The 15,727-nt window shown below is 39.7% G+C and overlaps 2 protein-coding genes across 2 annotated transcripts; one reads left to right on the top strand and one right to left on the bottom strand.

Moving 5' to 3' along the window:
• Positions 1–10,981: 10,981 nt before the first annotated feature.
• On the top strand, positions 10,982–11,713 carry LOC128740091 (uncharacterized). The gene has a single exon (XM_053835602.1). The coding sequence runs from the start codon at positions 10,982–10,984 to the stop codon at positions 11,711–11,713; it is 732 nt and encodes a 243-aa protein (XP_053691577.1).
• Positions 11,714–14,576: 2,863 nt separating this feature from the next.
• Positions 14,577–15,356, bottom strand: LOC128740090 (uncharacterized). Its single transcript, XM_053835601.1, has 2 exons — positions 15,064–15,356; positions 14,577–14,979 (listed from the first exon to the last, which is right to left on the bottom strand). The coding sequence occupies exons 1-2, from the start codon at positions 15,354–15,356 to the stop codon at positions 14,577–14,579; spliced, it is 696 nt and encodes a 231-aa protein (XP_053691576.1).
• Between the last annotated feature and the right edge of the window lie 371 nt (positions 15,357–15,727).

Genomic DNA, 15,727 nt, shown 5'->3' with positions numbered 1-15,727 from the left:
ACAGAGAACAGACATCCAAGCGAAAGGTCCCCACTTGGATAAAACTTATGTCAAATTAGTTGGGAAACTATAGTGATGATGTCGCTGAAGGCGCATACAATTCTACACTATACTCAACAGCTAGCTACTGGCGCTAGCATAACGCTTATAGTCCATATATACTAACGCCAGAGGAGCCAAAGGTTGTCAGTGTGCAAATCAAAAGAATCATTTAGTTGGAAAACTATAGTGGTGGTGACGCTAGCATATTAGGTGATTTTAATTTGAAATTTTATCCAAGAATTATCGAAAAATTTGATCCTGAATGGATATCTGTTCTCTGGGACTAAACTCACAACAGCTAGCTTCTGGCGCTAGCATAACGCTTATTGTCCATATATACTAGCGCCAGAGGAGCCAAAGGTTGTCAGTGTGCAAATCAAAAGAATCATTTAGTTGGGAAACTATTGTGGTGGTGACGCTAGCATATTAGATGATTTTAATTTGAAATTTTAACCAAGAATTCCCGAAAAATTTGTACCTGAATGGATGTCTGTTCTCTGTGCCTTAAGTTTTGAAGGTTTTACATTTTGGCGAGAATTGCAGTATTCTGCGTCTTTGAGTTTGTTCATCCAATCCCTATCGCGAATCTCCTCGTCATCTATTGTCACCTTTCTATGACCAATACTTGTAAGTTTGTCACGTAGGATGCGTCCAAACATTAATATATCGATGGTGCTTCTCTAGTTTTTGCATGTGGTGTACACTCTTAAATGATTCTATCTGTAAATAGTATTAGGAATGACAATTTCCTATCCCTTACATACTGAATTCTACACACTGGCAACACAGCTGTCATGGATCATTCTATACCGGAAACATTATATTCGTTCTTTTTATATTGTCATCACTGAAAAACCTCGTTTCTATATTAAACTCGTTCTTTTAAGCAAACTCGTAGTTTTTCCTTTTTGATCCGGCCATCACTGTCCTCTCAAAAGGTTATTGGCCCAGTGAATTCGCGAGTGTCGGGATCATGTTCAAATGTGAAAACTAAAATGGAAAAGGAGGCCGAAATTGCTCGTGTTCCGCAGTTCGACGGTACAAGCTATCCATCGTGGAAGTTCCGGATGCAAGTCGTGCTAGAAGAGCATGAACTTTTAGAGTGCATTGAATCGGAGCTTCAAGAAGTGGATCAGTATGTCGCAAAGCCGGAAGATGCAATTGCCGTTAAAGAGCAAAAAGAGAAAGCAGCTGAAAAACGAAAGAGAAAAGATCGACGCTGCAAGTCCCTTTTAATCGCACGAATACATGACAGTCAACTGGAATATATTCAAGATAAACCCACACCGAGAGCAATTTGGTTAGCGCTACAGCAAATTTTTGAGCGAAGAAGTATCGCTAGCCGTTTGCATTTAAAGAAGAAGTTGGTGTTATTGCGATACAATGGTGGTTCCCTACAGAATCATTTTTTAGTGTTTGACCGTATTGTGCGCGATTACAAAGCGACGGGTGCTATGCTGGACGACATTGACATAGTATGTCACCTTCTACTAACACTAACACTCGCTGAGGAGTATGCGACCGTTGTGACGGCATTGGAAACTATGCCTGAAGAAAAGTTAACAATAGAACTCGTAAAGTGTCGTTTGTTGGACGCCGAAATAAAGCAAAATAGTGCTAGCAATGATTCTCCCGTGTCTAAAAATGACGATGCTGCTTTTGCCGGTTCAAGTGGTAGGAAGCAACTGCAACAAAAGAAGAAGATTCGGTGTTTTGGCTGTAACGAAGAAGGCCATAAAATTTCAGACTGTCCTGAGAAAAATAAGAAAAATGGTGTTATGAAAAAGAGTGCGCATTTTGGAAAAAGTGAAGATGGTGTATGTTTCATAGGTGAACGATTACGGTACACTTCACAAAAGCAACAGGTGAGCTGGGTCATAGACTCGGGATCTTCGGAACACTTGACAAACGATCGGAGTCTATTCGAGGGTTTGGTTCCAATCGAGAGACCGATTCAAATTGCTGTTGCGAAGGAAGGAGAATGCATCACCGCGAAGCACTGCGGCAAGGTGAATCTGATATCCATCGTAAATGGTGAGTCCATTCCGATTACTCTGAATAATGTACTGTATATTCCGGAAGCGAGAGTAAACTTACTTTCTGTGCGAAAAATGGAAACAGCGGGATCGTGTTTATTGATGGTAAAGTTAGTGTAGAGCAAAGGTCACGATTGATCGCAGTCGGAACACGACGGGGAAAACTGTATGAAATGGATTTTTTCCGCGACATAGATTCATCTTCGCATTTTTGCGGTCGGATTCCTAAAGAGCTCGAACTTTGGCACCGTCGGTACGGTCATTTAAGCGCGAAGAACTTGAAGGTGCTTGCGCGTTACGATATGGTTGACGGCCTTGACTTCGAAAACGTAAAAAGGTGTGAAACTGAAATCTTTTGTGAGTCGTGCATCGCCGGTAAGCAGACTCGTGAACCGTTCACCACGCATAAAGATAGACGTTCTTCTAGAGTGCTCGAACTTATACATTCAGACGTTTGTGGTCCAGTGACACCGGTCGGTATAAATGGAGAAAAGTACTTTGTTTCGTTTATTGATGACTGGAGTAGATTTACCGTGGTTTTCCTTCTGAAATCAAAGGACCAAGTCATTGAAAAGTTTCTTGAGTACGAGGCCATCGCGAGTGCTAAATTCGGTAGGAATATTTCCCGATTCCGTTGTGATAATGGAGGAGAATATAAAAACCGCACATTTACCGATTTTTGTAAACAAAAAGGAATACAAATTGAATGGACAGTACCATATTCACCAGAACAGAATGGTACAAGTGAGCGTATGAACAGAACCCTAGTCGAGAAAGCACGTTCTATGCTGGAAGATAGTAGTGTTAACAAGAAACTTTGGGGTTCAGCAATTCAAACCGCGGCGTTTTTGGTGAATCGCAGCCCAGCTAGCGCTATTGGTTCTACAAAGACTCCTTTCGAAATATGGAATGGGTTTAAACCGAATGTGAATAGGCTTCGAGTTTTCGGGGTAGATGCCTACGTACATATACCGAAAGAGTGTAGAAAGAAACTAGATGCAAAGTCGTGGCGAGGGGTTTTTATCGGGTATACCACTAACGGGTATCGCATTTGGAATCCTAAGCGGAGGGAAATAGTTGCAGCACGTGATGTCATATTTTTGGAAAACTTCGATCATGTCGTTCCGAAGGAAGATGATGCTTCGCCAAACGACTACTTCGAAATTGCGTGTGTTCAAAACAAGCATCCGAGCATTGAAAATGAAAGTGCTCCGATTGGTTCTGTCGAAGTAGACTCCGGCAGTGAGAATACTGAGGACAATTTCGACAGTGCAACTGAGGATATATGCAGGGAGCCAGAGATTGAGGACGAAGCAATAGTCAACGGCAGTCAAAGACCTCAAAGACTGCGTAATGGTCCAGGTTGGCATAGTGATTATGATTTGAATTACACTGGATTTGCTCTGAACGCGGACAGTTTCGTTGATAATTTGCCAACTTCGATAAGCGACATGAAAACGCGTACCGATTGGCCAAAATGGCAAGAAGCTATAAGTGAAGAAATAAATTCGCTGATGAAAAATGATACTTGGACATATGTCAAGCTGCCAGAAGGAAGAAAACCGATCACTTGTAAATGGGTATTCAAAATAAAGCGATCTGATGATGGAAGGGATGATCGTTACAAAGCTCGCCTAGTGGCGCGTGGTTTTTCTCAAAAACTTGGATTCGACTATTCCGAAACATATTCTCCAGTTGCCAAACTGGATACGATCCGAACAATCTTGGCGATTGCGAATCAAGAAAAACTGCACATTCATCAGATGGACGTACGAACTGCATTTTTGAACGGCAAAATAACTGAGGAGATTTATATGCTGCCACCGGAGGGATACGAGCAGAGTAATGGTCTAGTGTGTCGTCTGAATCGTGCTTTATATGGCCTGAAACAAGCGTCAAGAGCGTGGAATTTACGTTTTGATGAGTTCATGCAGGAATTGGACTTCAAGCGAAGTACAAATGATCCGTGCTTATATATAAGAAAGTTGAGTGGATTAACAGTGTTCCTAATATTATATGTAGATGATATTCTCATCATTTCATGTAGTTTGCCTTTGGTCAGAGATGTGAAGCGGCGTTTCATCAGGGAATTTGATATGTCTGATATCGGCGAAGTGAAGAATTTCCTTGGCATGAAAATCAATCGGAGTATTGAGAAGCGGATCTTAAAAATTAGCCAGAGAGGATTCCTGGAAAGACTTCTACACCGTTTTAACATGCAGGACTGCAAACCTAGCTCAACGCCAATTGAATGTCATCTTCGTCTGAAGTTAGGAGAGATAGCAGCAGTGTTGCAGATCGGCGAATATTACCATGAATACAAACGATATATGCTACACTGGGAACAATGCGGGTAAAGAGGTTCGATGTAAGCTATCGACGAACTGAGTAAACAGTCGACGAACGAGTGAGCGCATTTTGACAGCTTGGTCACTCTCATCAATTTGAGGAATTTAGCGTTGCTGCTATTCACGGAGCTCATTCGGTCTCGATTATAATATTCACAATTCGATAAGACTGCTCATCAGCCAGTGAAGATAAGTGGGGAAGAACACAAAAAGCATTCGCACCGATCCATTCGCGAAGATGAATGTTCGATTTCTGAATGATGCGCGAACGCGAATCGATGAATCGCCGCAATGATTTTTCTAGTAACATCAAATTCTGGCCTTTAGCCCAAACTGTGCCAGTGTTCAAACTTAAAACTTATGTTGAGAATAGGGTTTCACATGAAGAAGACAGTTTGAAAATTTTACATAAAATTTGTATTATTCGATAATCTGTATATATTCATTTGACGGAAGTTTAATAAAATTAAACATAATTTAAACGGACGGGTTTCTTTTACCTAGGGATGTTTATAGAAGCATACGAAAAAATTAATATGACGGAAAAAAACTTGCTAAGTTATTGTGTTTCATTGTAATGACAAATGGAAGCGCGTTTAAGAGTATGTTCAGTAACAAACGTAAGTAAAGCAAATAAAGAGTACAAAATTTATATGTCTTTCTCTAGAACAGATACGATATCTGGAAGTAAGTCTGAATTCATTTTTAGTACCATTATATCTTTAATGGTAATATCCTTGAGCCGCATTCGAGAGTCCGATAGAATGTACTTCAATTGACTGAAGAGTCGCTCTACCGTCACTTGTGTTGCAGGTATCGATAAAACAGCCATTGCCAAACGGTAAACCCGTGCGTTTGAATATTTCCGTTGATGCCAGTATTGTAAAATGTCGAATTGTGCATTTTCGGTAGAACTGTGACCTAAACTGACAAGCACTTTTTGCCGACTTTCTAGTTTTACTATTTCACTAAGGAGACTTTCATTAACCGGAGCAGAAGATTGTACGATGTTCTCTTCATTGAAAAAAGACGTTAAATAGTCTTCAACAGTGTCGTCTTTGAATCCCGATACCTCCGCATTATCAGACAACTTTTGTTCGTTCTCTGAAATTTCATCGAGGCGTTTGCTGAGCACGAGTAGGTATCTCTGGAATTATAAGTGACAGTTATTGAGCTATTTTATAAAAATGTATTAAAAAATTCTAACCTGAACTTCTTTTTTGTCGCTTGCCGTTAATCGGTTTGAGCCTAGAAAGTTAAAACGGGGATCCAAATACAAGCTTGCCTTAAATGGTAAGCTTAGACTCAATTTTAGAATCCTTTGCTCCATTGCTTTCAATAACTTTGCTGCTAGTCGATTGCACTTTTCAAGTGAATTTAGTTGTGCCTGACAAATCAACCAATCAGCATATAATTGCGATAATGGAACATGTTCCCGCTGTAGTTTGAGTGTCAACACGAGAGCGGTTCAAAAGCGTCGCAGAACCCATCAATAAACTTCCAGTGTTTAGTAAAATCTACGTGAAGAAAATGTTGAGTAAAGAATAGGTCATATATAAATTATAACTCGGCGATTCTATCGACAAAAACGGTCATTTCTGGCCAGCATTAGGTACTGCATGAATATGACATGAATCATTGCGACACAAAACAGTGGAAGAAATTTTAAATCGATTTAAATCATAATAGGAAGCAGGAACAGAGGTTTGCAGTTTCATCAAATTATATAAAATACCTAATAAACAATGTTCTTAAACTGCTCAAGAATTTTATAATAAATTCTAGTTTGTAAAACCACTTTTTCGTTTTATAACTAAAACACGTTCAGTTGTAACATTATAGCATCTTCAGAATGCTATTTAATCGTAATTTAATTCTCTTACTGTTCTTAATCTTATGTGCTACAGTATAGCTAAGGCTATATATTTTTTAATAGCAGTATTCCCTTTCTGAAAACTCTGAATTTTAGTATATATTTACACCTTTTACATAGAATAATAAAATTCCAGGTAATAAAACTAGCTACATTCAGATTTCCTGGGCAAGCACACCATTCTTTAATAAAGCACAGATTAACGATTCTTAATCCTAATTGCAGCTGAACATAGCAATCCTTGAGATTTGACCTATTGTATAACCAATGCTTCAAGTATGTCTGTCAATTACCTTTATTTTATTGCTGGAATGAAAACGGTTTCAGGAAATCGACGCTGTAGACCAGAAAATTACTTGCAGCTAAAGTGACGTAATGAAATAAACCACATTGAATAAAATGTACACAACACGGCAATATTTGTCAATTACTATGACATGAAGGTTTTTGAAAAACAAAGCAAATTATATCCGTAGTATTGTCCAATCTATTCCAAGGTCCCAATTTTTGTATCCCCCAGATTATATGTATAGGTAGTGACTATACGGAAACTGAAAACCTTCAAGGCCGCTTTAGATGAACCATTAGCCCACGTAACGAAAAGTAAACGAAACAGAACGTCAGTAATGCCAGCATGCTGTTCAATGCGCGCATTTACATGAGAGGTGAACATCACATCAAGGAACGCTAACGTTATCGTACACGGAGAATAAAAATGTAGTTTCAACCATATTTATGGTTGTTTTACGCACAAACAAAAATTTCGTTTTGTTTCAAACTGAAATGTATGATTGAAATGAAAATATTTATTGTTACATCAATGTCAACTTCAAATTTGAAAATACTTTACTTTTAATTCAAAACTGTTATTTACCTGATTCAAACAGAATCTCGTTTGGAAACAACAATATTTTCAGGTTGTTATAAAAATATTTTATTGAGGCTTAAAACAACAATCATTTTGTTTGAAACAAACCGGAGCTTTTTCGCTCCGTGTATGTATGTTGAAATCCTAAATCAATCGCTAACATTCCAATCCGTCCGATTTGGCAACATTCTGTTGACGGTGGATATTGTCGGTTAATTAGAATCGGAATTAGGAAATTGTTCAAAGAATACGCTATTGGCGTTAAAGGTAGGAAAAGTACCACTCACCCTGCTCGCACTTACAGGAAATCTCTTACAAGACTGTCAACGTGTGCGTGATACTAATGACAAAGGCAAAAATACTAGTCTCGCTTTCTTTTTCACGCAAAAACCTGAACAATATCAGCAACACCATCGTAGGCCGAATTCTATAAAGCTCTATAATATAAAGTATGGCAATGAGGTCGATTGGTGCACCAATCAAAAAGCACTATACCAATGGTATGCACATTGACAGTTCGATTGGTGCAACAATCACCTCATTGCTATACTTTTTATTATAGAGCTTTAGAACCAGGGGGGATCTATCGGTAAGGAATTGTGAAACTCACATGTGAAGGGGCAGGCAGGTGACCAGAATTTTCAATGCCGCTCTTGCTACTTTTTTTCTTATCGATTTGCTGCTCTTGCCTGCATATGTAGCTTTCGAAAAGTTTCTTAGTTTGTTTTATTTACGCTAAAAAGCAGATAAATGCATTATCGGGATCAAAACAATACAAACGACAATTGCGCTGCGTGTTTGGGTTTGAGTTTCTGTCAACTGCAGCAGACAAAAATAGAGTTGCGAGTCCCTTGGCTCGAAATCAATCACACGCCGTTTGGTCCATGACAGTACAAACGTCATGGACCAAACACCATCTGCGGTAACGCACACATGTATGGAATTTGACAGCAATAGATCCCCCCTGTTTAGAACTCTGGTCCATGGCATCCACAATTCAATGATATATAAACAGGGGTGATGCAGAAAGCATTCGTTAGTATTGGCACACCATGTTGCATTCAACATGTTACCAAAAAATTGCCGAGTCAAAATGCATCTTACAGGCTCCCATACACTTACGAACATGTTGCTGAACCAAGGATGCTGGTGAACTCATGTTTGGCCAACACGCTCGGCTGTGTTTTCTAAACTGTCAAAAGAAGCTGTTGGGCACGGCTCTCGACCTAAATGACCCGCCAACATTTTGTTCATTTCCAACCCAACAAATACGTACGTGGATGGAGGTCTTTAGTATACTGCGTTCTATCAATATTTATGCGCTCAGTCCTCAAATGATTTCTTGATACTGTGATGTCATTATTAAATATCAACTATTGCGTCATTGTTAGACTAGAGGCATGCGTATTCTACCACACCTTATATTTACCTTCATTGATAAACAATCAGCAGCAGCACATAAACATAAACAGTTTAGCAATTTACTTTTACTCATCACGTTGACGATTTTATTAAGCCGTTATTTTGATAATCATCTAAGATCTAAGTAATTGTTAAAGCAGTGGTTATAAGTTTGTTGAACCCGTTGAAACATAACAGGAAAACAGCCTACGTCAATTATTATGTCAATCATTGAAAGCCGGTGCCGCTCGCTCTCAATGACAGTAGTGTCATTAGGATTAATTCCTTATCAGGTAAGGAAACATTCATATATTTCATAATGGATATTTTAATGGTTTTTAGCACTAGAAAAGCGGTATTTTCTATGTATTGCTATTTGGTATAGTGGGTTGTCAGTGTGTAGCATTGATACAAACCGCTTTCCCACGGCACTTTACGTAGTTTATTGACCGATAAAGAATCTGTTACAAAAATTCACGGGTCGTGAATCACAGATTATGGGAATGTTTCTAGCGGTGATCTCACTGATCGTGGTAACTTAGTTATCAGTTATATAGTGTATGTGTAAGGAGAACTATCGTATTTTGTCATATTTTAAGCTTTGGCTTATTCTAGGTAGAATTAACGAAAGGGTGGATATCGCAAATGAAAACAAGACGGGTGAGAGTTATTCTTTGCTGGACCAGCAAAGGAATATCACCTCTCAGCCGGTTTGCTTACGCTTGCGATATTCGCCCTTTTGTTGGTTTTATCCTCAATTGATACTTACCAAGAAATGGATCCTTGCTCACCAGAATTGACATAAAAGGGTTATCCTTTAGTGACTGTAGGTACTTTAACTGTAAGTACCTGACATTCCATCTGGTTTCGTTAATTTTCGGCGGCATTGCAATTTTATGATCTTTGAAGAGTTTATGGTGAATCTTGCATCGCATTTTGAGACATTTTTTATTAATGTTGGTCAATTTGGCTTCGTACGCTTTTAAAACGTCCCATACTGCCAACTGTGCAGTATGTGCTCCACAGCGCACACTGTCCAGAATATCAAGTTCGATATACTTTTCAATTCGTGGAGAATTACTTATGGGATGTTCAAAATCATAGTCATCGTCTTCCAACTCCAAAGTCTCGTCAGTTACCTCTTCTGCTGCTAGATCTGCTGATTCATCATCTACTTCTTCGTCTTGTTCAATAATATCATTGAGCTTCTGCAGACCAGAATGTTTTTCAATTAGTTGCTTCAGTTCAACGTCTTCTATTGAGCTGTTCATTATATGTTTTAAATATCGTACAGCTGCCAACATATTGGCCCCATTATCATGGGTAACGGCCAGTATTTGGTTGTATGTTATTCCATACTCGGACATTACGGCTTCGAGTACAGACTGAAGGTTTTCCTTCGTCTGGCGCTGTATCATTTCTTCCACAACTGTAACAAAATTCGAAGTTGCGAACTAATTAAAGCGAAAATGAACATTTATTAGTTACTTACCAAGATGACGAATTTCAACACAGTTGTTGTTGAAAAGCTGGGCATTAATGCCCAAAACTGATCGCCCACCTCGGGTAGCGGCATCTATTTTCAAATGTATAATTTTTTTCGACAGTTTACCTTTTATATGGGTTCGCATTAATGCCGCTGCCTTTTTAACTAAGCAGGTGAGTGTTGTCCTCGAGATGTTGAGACCAGCTGCCTTCCAAAGTGGCTCAAACATTAGCTTAGATCCATCCCAATTCGGAAAGGACAATGGTAAACTATGCTGGGTGACCATTTTTAAAGTACCCAGAAGCACTGACTTCCGGTCAGACTCCACCATTAGTTTGCACAGGCGGGGCTTCTTAGTTACAGGCTTACCATCTGATACCTCCACACTGCTATTAGCCTGAAATCCAAGCTCCTTGGCTATTTGAAGATGATTTGTCAAAAAGTGCCTTTTAAAATTAGCCGGTACTAATGTTTTCTGTTCGTACGGGCATTTTTTTTCGGCGTCAATATCAGCAAGGCACCGGAATCGAATGGTTTCCCCGTTTTCATTGTGCACCTCTTGAATCACACCTGCTAACTTCTCTTTCAGAGTAATTTTTCCGCTCATTTTTGAAAAATTCTAACCGGCAGCAAAATAAAATTTGTATATTCGTGACGAATGGTTCAGTTTGAATATGAATGAACGAATATAAAATCAGCCCGAGTACAATTGACAACTATCGCGAATGATCGTGAACCAATGAACGAACCATTTACGAAGATCGACTGTGAATCGTGAATGATTCGAACATGCATGAGTTGGCCAATTAAAATTCATCTTTGTGCTCGAATAATTCGAGTAGTTGACAAACACGCGTGCATAACGCTTCGCTTAAGACGCAAACCAATTCATCGATTCGCACGATTATTATCGATAATGACAGGCTGATGAGCACTCGAACCGATGAATTTCTGCAACATTGGATAGCAGAACGGACGACTAAACCCTATCGTGAATTAGTCGGATGTTTGATGTATGTTGCTTTAACATCGCGACCTGATCTGTGCGCCGCTGTTAATTATTTCAGCCAATTCCAGAGCTACCCTACCGAACAACACTGGGTACATTTAAAAATAGTTCTACGTTATATTCAGGGAACGCTTGACCTCGAATTGGTTTACAAAGGAAATGATAATGTGTCAGTACTGGAAGCATATGCAGATGCAGATTGGGCGAATGACACGACTGACAGGAAGTCATTATCGGGATACGTCTTTCGCGTTTTTGGTAGTACCGTTTGTTGGGTGACCAGGAAGCAATCAACGATTTCGCTGTCATCTACTGAAGCGGAGCTTGTGTCATTAAGTACGGCAGTATGTCATGGAACATGGTTAGCGCGACTATTAGGAGATGTTGGTATCGAATTGAGTAACCCAGTCACCTATTTCGAAGACAACCAATCGACTATTCGTGTAGCAGAAGATGATCGTGGAGTAGGTCGTCTAAAGCATATTGATGTGAAGCACATGTTTGTACGAAATGAAATACAACAGGGGCGTGTTATACTGCAGTATGTGTCAACAACCGAGCAGCTAGCTGACGTTATGACGAAAGGTCTGCCAGTAGCAATTTTTCAGAAGCATCGACAAAATCTAGGATTGATGAGTTCAGTAAATTGAGCGGGGGTATTAGGAATGACAATTTCCTATCCCTTACATACTGAATTCTACACACTGGCAACACAGCTGTCATGGATCATTCTATACCGGAAACATTATATTCGTTCTTTTTATATTGTCATCACTGAAAAACCTCGTTTCTATATTAAACTCGTTCTTTTAAGCAAACTCGTAGTTTTTCCTTTTTGATCCGGCCATCACTGTCCTCTCAAAAAATAGGTCGGATTTAGTTAAAGCTAGGTTGAAACTACTCAAAATGCCCTTGAAGCACAGAGAACAGACATCCAAGCGAAAGGTCCCCACTTGGATAAAACTTATGTCAAATTAGTTGGGAAACTATAGTGATGATGTCGCGGAAGGCGCAGAAAATTTTACACTAAACTCACAACAGTTAGCTTCTGGCGCTAGCATAACGCTTACAGTCCATATATACTAGCGCCAGAGGAGCCAAAGGTTGTCAGTGTGCAAATCAAAAGAATCATTTAGTTGGGAAACTATAGTGGTGGTGACGCTAGCATATTAGGTGATTTTAATTTGAAATTTTATCCAAGAATTACCGAAAAATTTGCTCCTGAATGGATGTCTGTTCTCTGTGTTCCTACTACCAATTTTTTGGTTGAGAAAATACTCCAAATATGAGTTTGTACACTTTAAGGGCATTTTGAGTAGTTTCAACCTAACTTTAACTAAATCCGACCAATTTACAGATAGAATCGTTCAAGAGTGTAGAGTTATACCACAGAGAACAGACATCCAAGCAAAAGGTCCCCACTTGGATAAAACTTATGTCAAATTAGTTGGGAAACTATAGTGATGATGTCGCTGAAGGCGCAGAAAATTCTACACTAAACTCACAACAGCTAGCTTCTGGCGCTAGCATAACGCTTATTGTCCATATATACTAGCGCCAGAGGAGCCAAAGGTTGTCAGTGTGCAAATCAAAAGAATCATTTAGTTGGGAAACTATAGTTGTGGTGACGCTAGCATATTAGGTGATTTTAATTTGCAATTTTATCCAGGAATTACCGAAAAATTTGTTCCAGAAAGGATGTCTGTTCTCTGTGGTTATACCACAGAGAACAGTCATCCAAGCGAAAGGTCCCACCCCATCGGCAGGCAACCATGTTTTCGCCGCCAACATCTCGTGTGTGCGAAAATGAGATAGCATTTCATCATTTCGTTTCACTTGACTGCCAGCAGCTTGATTTGGGCCCGCTGTCAAATTTTGAGCCCAGGACATGCTGTCGCTGACGTTCACTGCAGCACGATATAGAGATGTCGACGGGGTGAAAGGTCCCCACTTGGATAAAACTTATGTCAAATTAGTTGGGAAACTATAGTGATGATGTCGCTGAAGGCGCAGAAAATTCTACACTAAACCTTAGATTATTAATAGTATTGTCAATTGCAAGGAATATTGTCCAATCAATAAGTGCGCAATCGCTCATAAAACTGCTATTTTAGCTTAAATCGTTTCGGTCTCTTCGGCGCACTTAGTGCTTGGAAGATAACGAAAAAGTGCGCCGAAGATACCGAAACGATTTAAGCTAAAATAGCACTTTTAATGAGTGATATCGCACTTCGGATGGTACAATTTTTCTTGCAATTGACAATACATAGATATGCAACTCTTTGATTTCTTCATATAACGCGTAAGTGGTATGCTATCAGCGCCACCAGTTTGCAGCTGGGTGAACCACACTGTCAATGTAAGTGTGTAGTGTTCTCATCTTATAGAAGTGTTGGTGACAAATGTGAAAACTGTCATATGTCAAATGTGCACGCTATCTAGTTTTATACAGAAATGAGATTAAAAATACCAATGAAAGTTTTTCATTAGAGGGCTTTGAAAACGATGTCGTTCCAAGAAGCTGTATTTAATTGCCAAAAACATAATGAAAGAGTATTAAATGATTGGAAACATCACAGTTTTCTTTACATAATTCTAGTTAGAATTAACAAAAGGGTGAATGTCGCAAATGTGAACAAATCGGGTGAGTTATTATATGCTGAACTAGTATAGGAAAATCATCTCTCACTCGGTTTATTGAGACAATCGTTGATTTTATCTTAAATTTTGGATTGGTTTTTCATTCTAAATGGCCGATATTTCTGGAAATTGGATGTTTTAATTGGATTTGTTTCGAACGTACAATCAAACTAGGGCGATCTCATATGTCAAATAAAGTTCGTCATGTTTATTCGCATTGAAAGAGAGAAAAAAAACCTATTCCCACTTACACGAAATCCCATAATGAACTGTCAAATCATCAAGGATGACCTATCCGACTATCTGTCGACTTCAGATATGTGCGAATCGTCGAACAGGTGCCAAATGGGATCCATATGCGACAGTTATGCTCTTATAGGTACTTACCAACCAATTACCAAGTAATGCAAGACATTTCAAGAATCAAAGGGGTCGTGTGTATAGCCACGACGCGGGAAGAAATTGTGACACTTGTTAGCGTGCGCTGGAGTAGAAGAAATACCAGAAACCAGAAAATTGCAGAAACTTTCACTAATAAAGCTAACTTGCGATGCACAATCTAATACAGCACGGCAGGTGTGCGGACGTCCGTGGCTGTCCAAAACGTTGATAGAAACGGTGGGGAGCAAGACATTAGACGCATCAAGGCAAGTTGGCGAGCCGAGGGCCGAAATCACGGAATGCGTTGTTGATCCGAGATTTGCCTGGGCCGTGACTGATGATGATGTAGCTGGTGGTGGGCTTGCTGATGGCGTAGCCGGGTGAAGCAAGGTATGGTGAGATGAGTAGCATTTCCTACACGTACCGGATTTGCAACTTTCATTGGGATGTGATTTCAGGCAATTGTGACACAATTTCATTCATTCATTCGATTTATTTGTGAGCTAGTCGATTTTCGTAATTCATGTGGATGAACCTACCACAGTGGTAGATATGATGATTGTGTCTATTGCACAGGTTGCAGAGCAGGAGGTTAGTGGCGACGAACGAGGTAGCGCTTCTGAATTGAGGTTGATTCGTTAGAGGTTGCAAACTTTTCGGTTTGGCTGGTTGAGCTGCTTGTAGAGCGAAACTGCGAGATTCAATGAACTTCAGAAAACACTGCAGGGTAATATTTGACTCCTCCATTTCGGCTATCTTCTGACACCATAGTTGCTTTGTGTCTGGATCCACCTTTTCACTGAGGATGAACAGAAGCCACGTGTCACGATCTTCCCTGTCCATTGCCTTGAGAGCTCGAATAACCTCATCTGAAACGTCATGTAGCGATCGCAAGCTATGTGCAGATGATGATGTCAGCGTTGGCTGTGCTAGGAATCGCTTAATATGTTGATTTGCGATTTCACGTGGTTAGTCATACCTGGATTTCAGCTTCTCCAATGCCAATTGATAATTGGCATCCTCTATTTTCAGGTGCGAAATCAGTGATGCTGCTTCATCAGCGAGATTAGTTTTAAGAAAATACAGCTTTTGGCTGTTCGTTAGCGTTGGATTTTGGTGAAACAAGCTTTCGAACAAATCGTAGAACGATTGCCAATCCAGATAGTTACCGCTGAAGACGGGCATATTCATCCGAGGCAATTTTATGTCCGAGAGTGGAGATGCATTAGCGTTGTGGTGTGCGACGGTAGAAGAGGTTGATGGGGCGACCATATTAGCCGACATCAATCGCAGAAATTCTGCCTGCTGGTCAGCAAGCTGCTTAACTACGTCGTATTGCGTGGGATGTAGGCAGCCCACACATCAGTCAAAGCAGCTAGTACACTTTGCACGGTAATTTCTTCAGTCTCTTCTGGCTTTATTTTTGCCACTACCTCTGCAATCCGTTTCATTCGCGGTTCGAGCGATTTCCTTTCGCGGACGAGTTTATCCATCTTGGTGGATTTCGCGCACTTTTATTCAATTGGGTATTTTAATTTTTCCAAAAAAGTGGATTTTTTCACCTTATTTGATAGCTCGTCGTTTTCTGCATCTAACAGTTCTTTTTTTATTTCATCTAGGTCAATATTTAATGAAAAAATTAA

This window comes from Sabethes cyaneus, chromosome 3 (genome assembly GCF_943734655.1).
Source record: "Sabethes cyaneus chromosome 3, idSabCyanKW18_F2, whole genome shotgun sequence".
NCBI classification, from domain to species: domain Eukaryota; kingdom Metazoa; phylum Arthropoda; class Insecta; order Diptera; family Culicidae; genus Sabethes; species Sabethes cyaneus.
This window is presented reverse-complemented; position numbering and strand designations above follow the sequence as displayed.

What these genes read in the sequence shown, in the direction of transcription:
- LOC128740090 (XM_053835601.1), bottom strand. Translation starts at nt 15,356, where the DNA reads ATGGTCGCCCCATCAACCTCTTCTACCGTCGCACACCACAACGCTAAT. An exon ending in TTGGAGAAGCTGAAATCCAG is followed by an intron (nt 14,980 to 15,063) that starts GTATGACTAACC and finishes ATCTGCACATAG; the next exon opens with CTTGCGATCGCTACATGACG.
- LOC128740091 (XM_053835602.1), top strand. Translation starts at nt 10,982, where the DNA reads ATGAGCACTCGAACCGATGAATTTCTGCAACATTGGATAGCAGAACGG.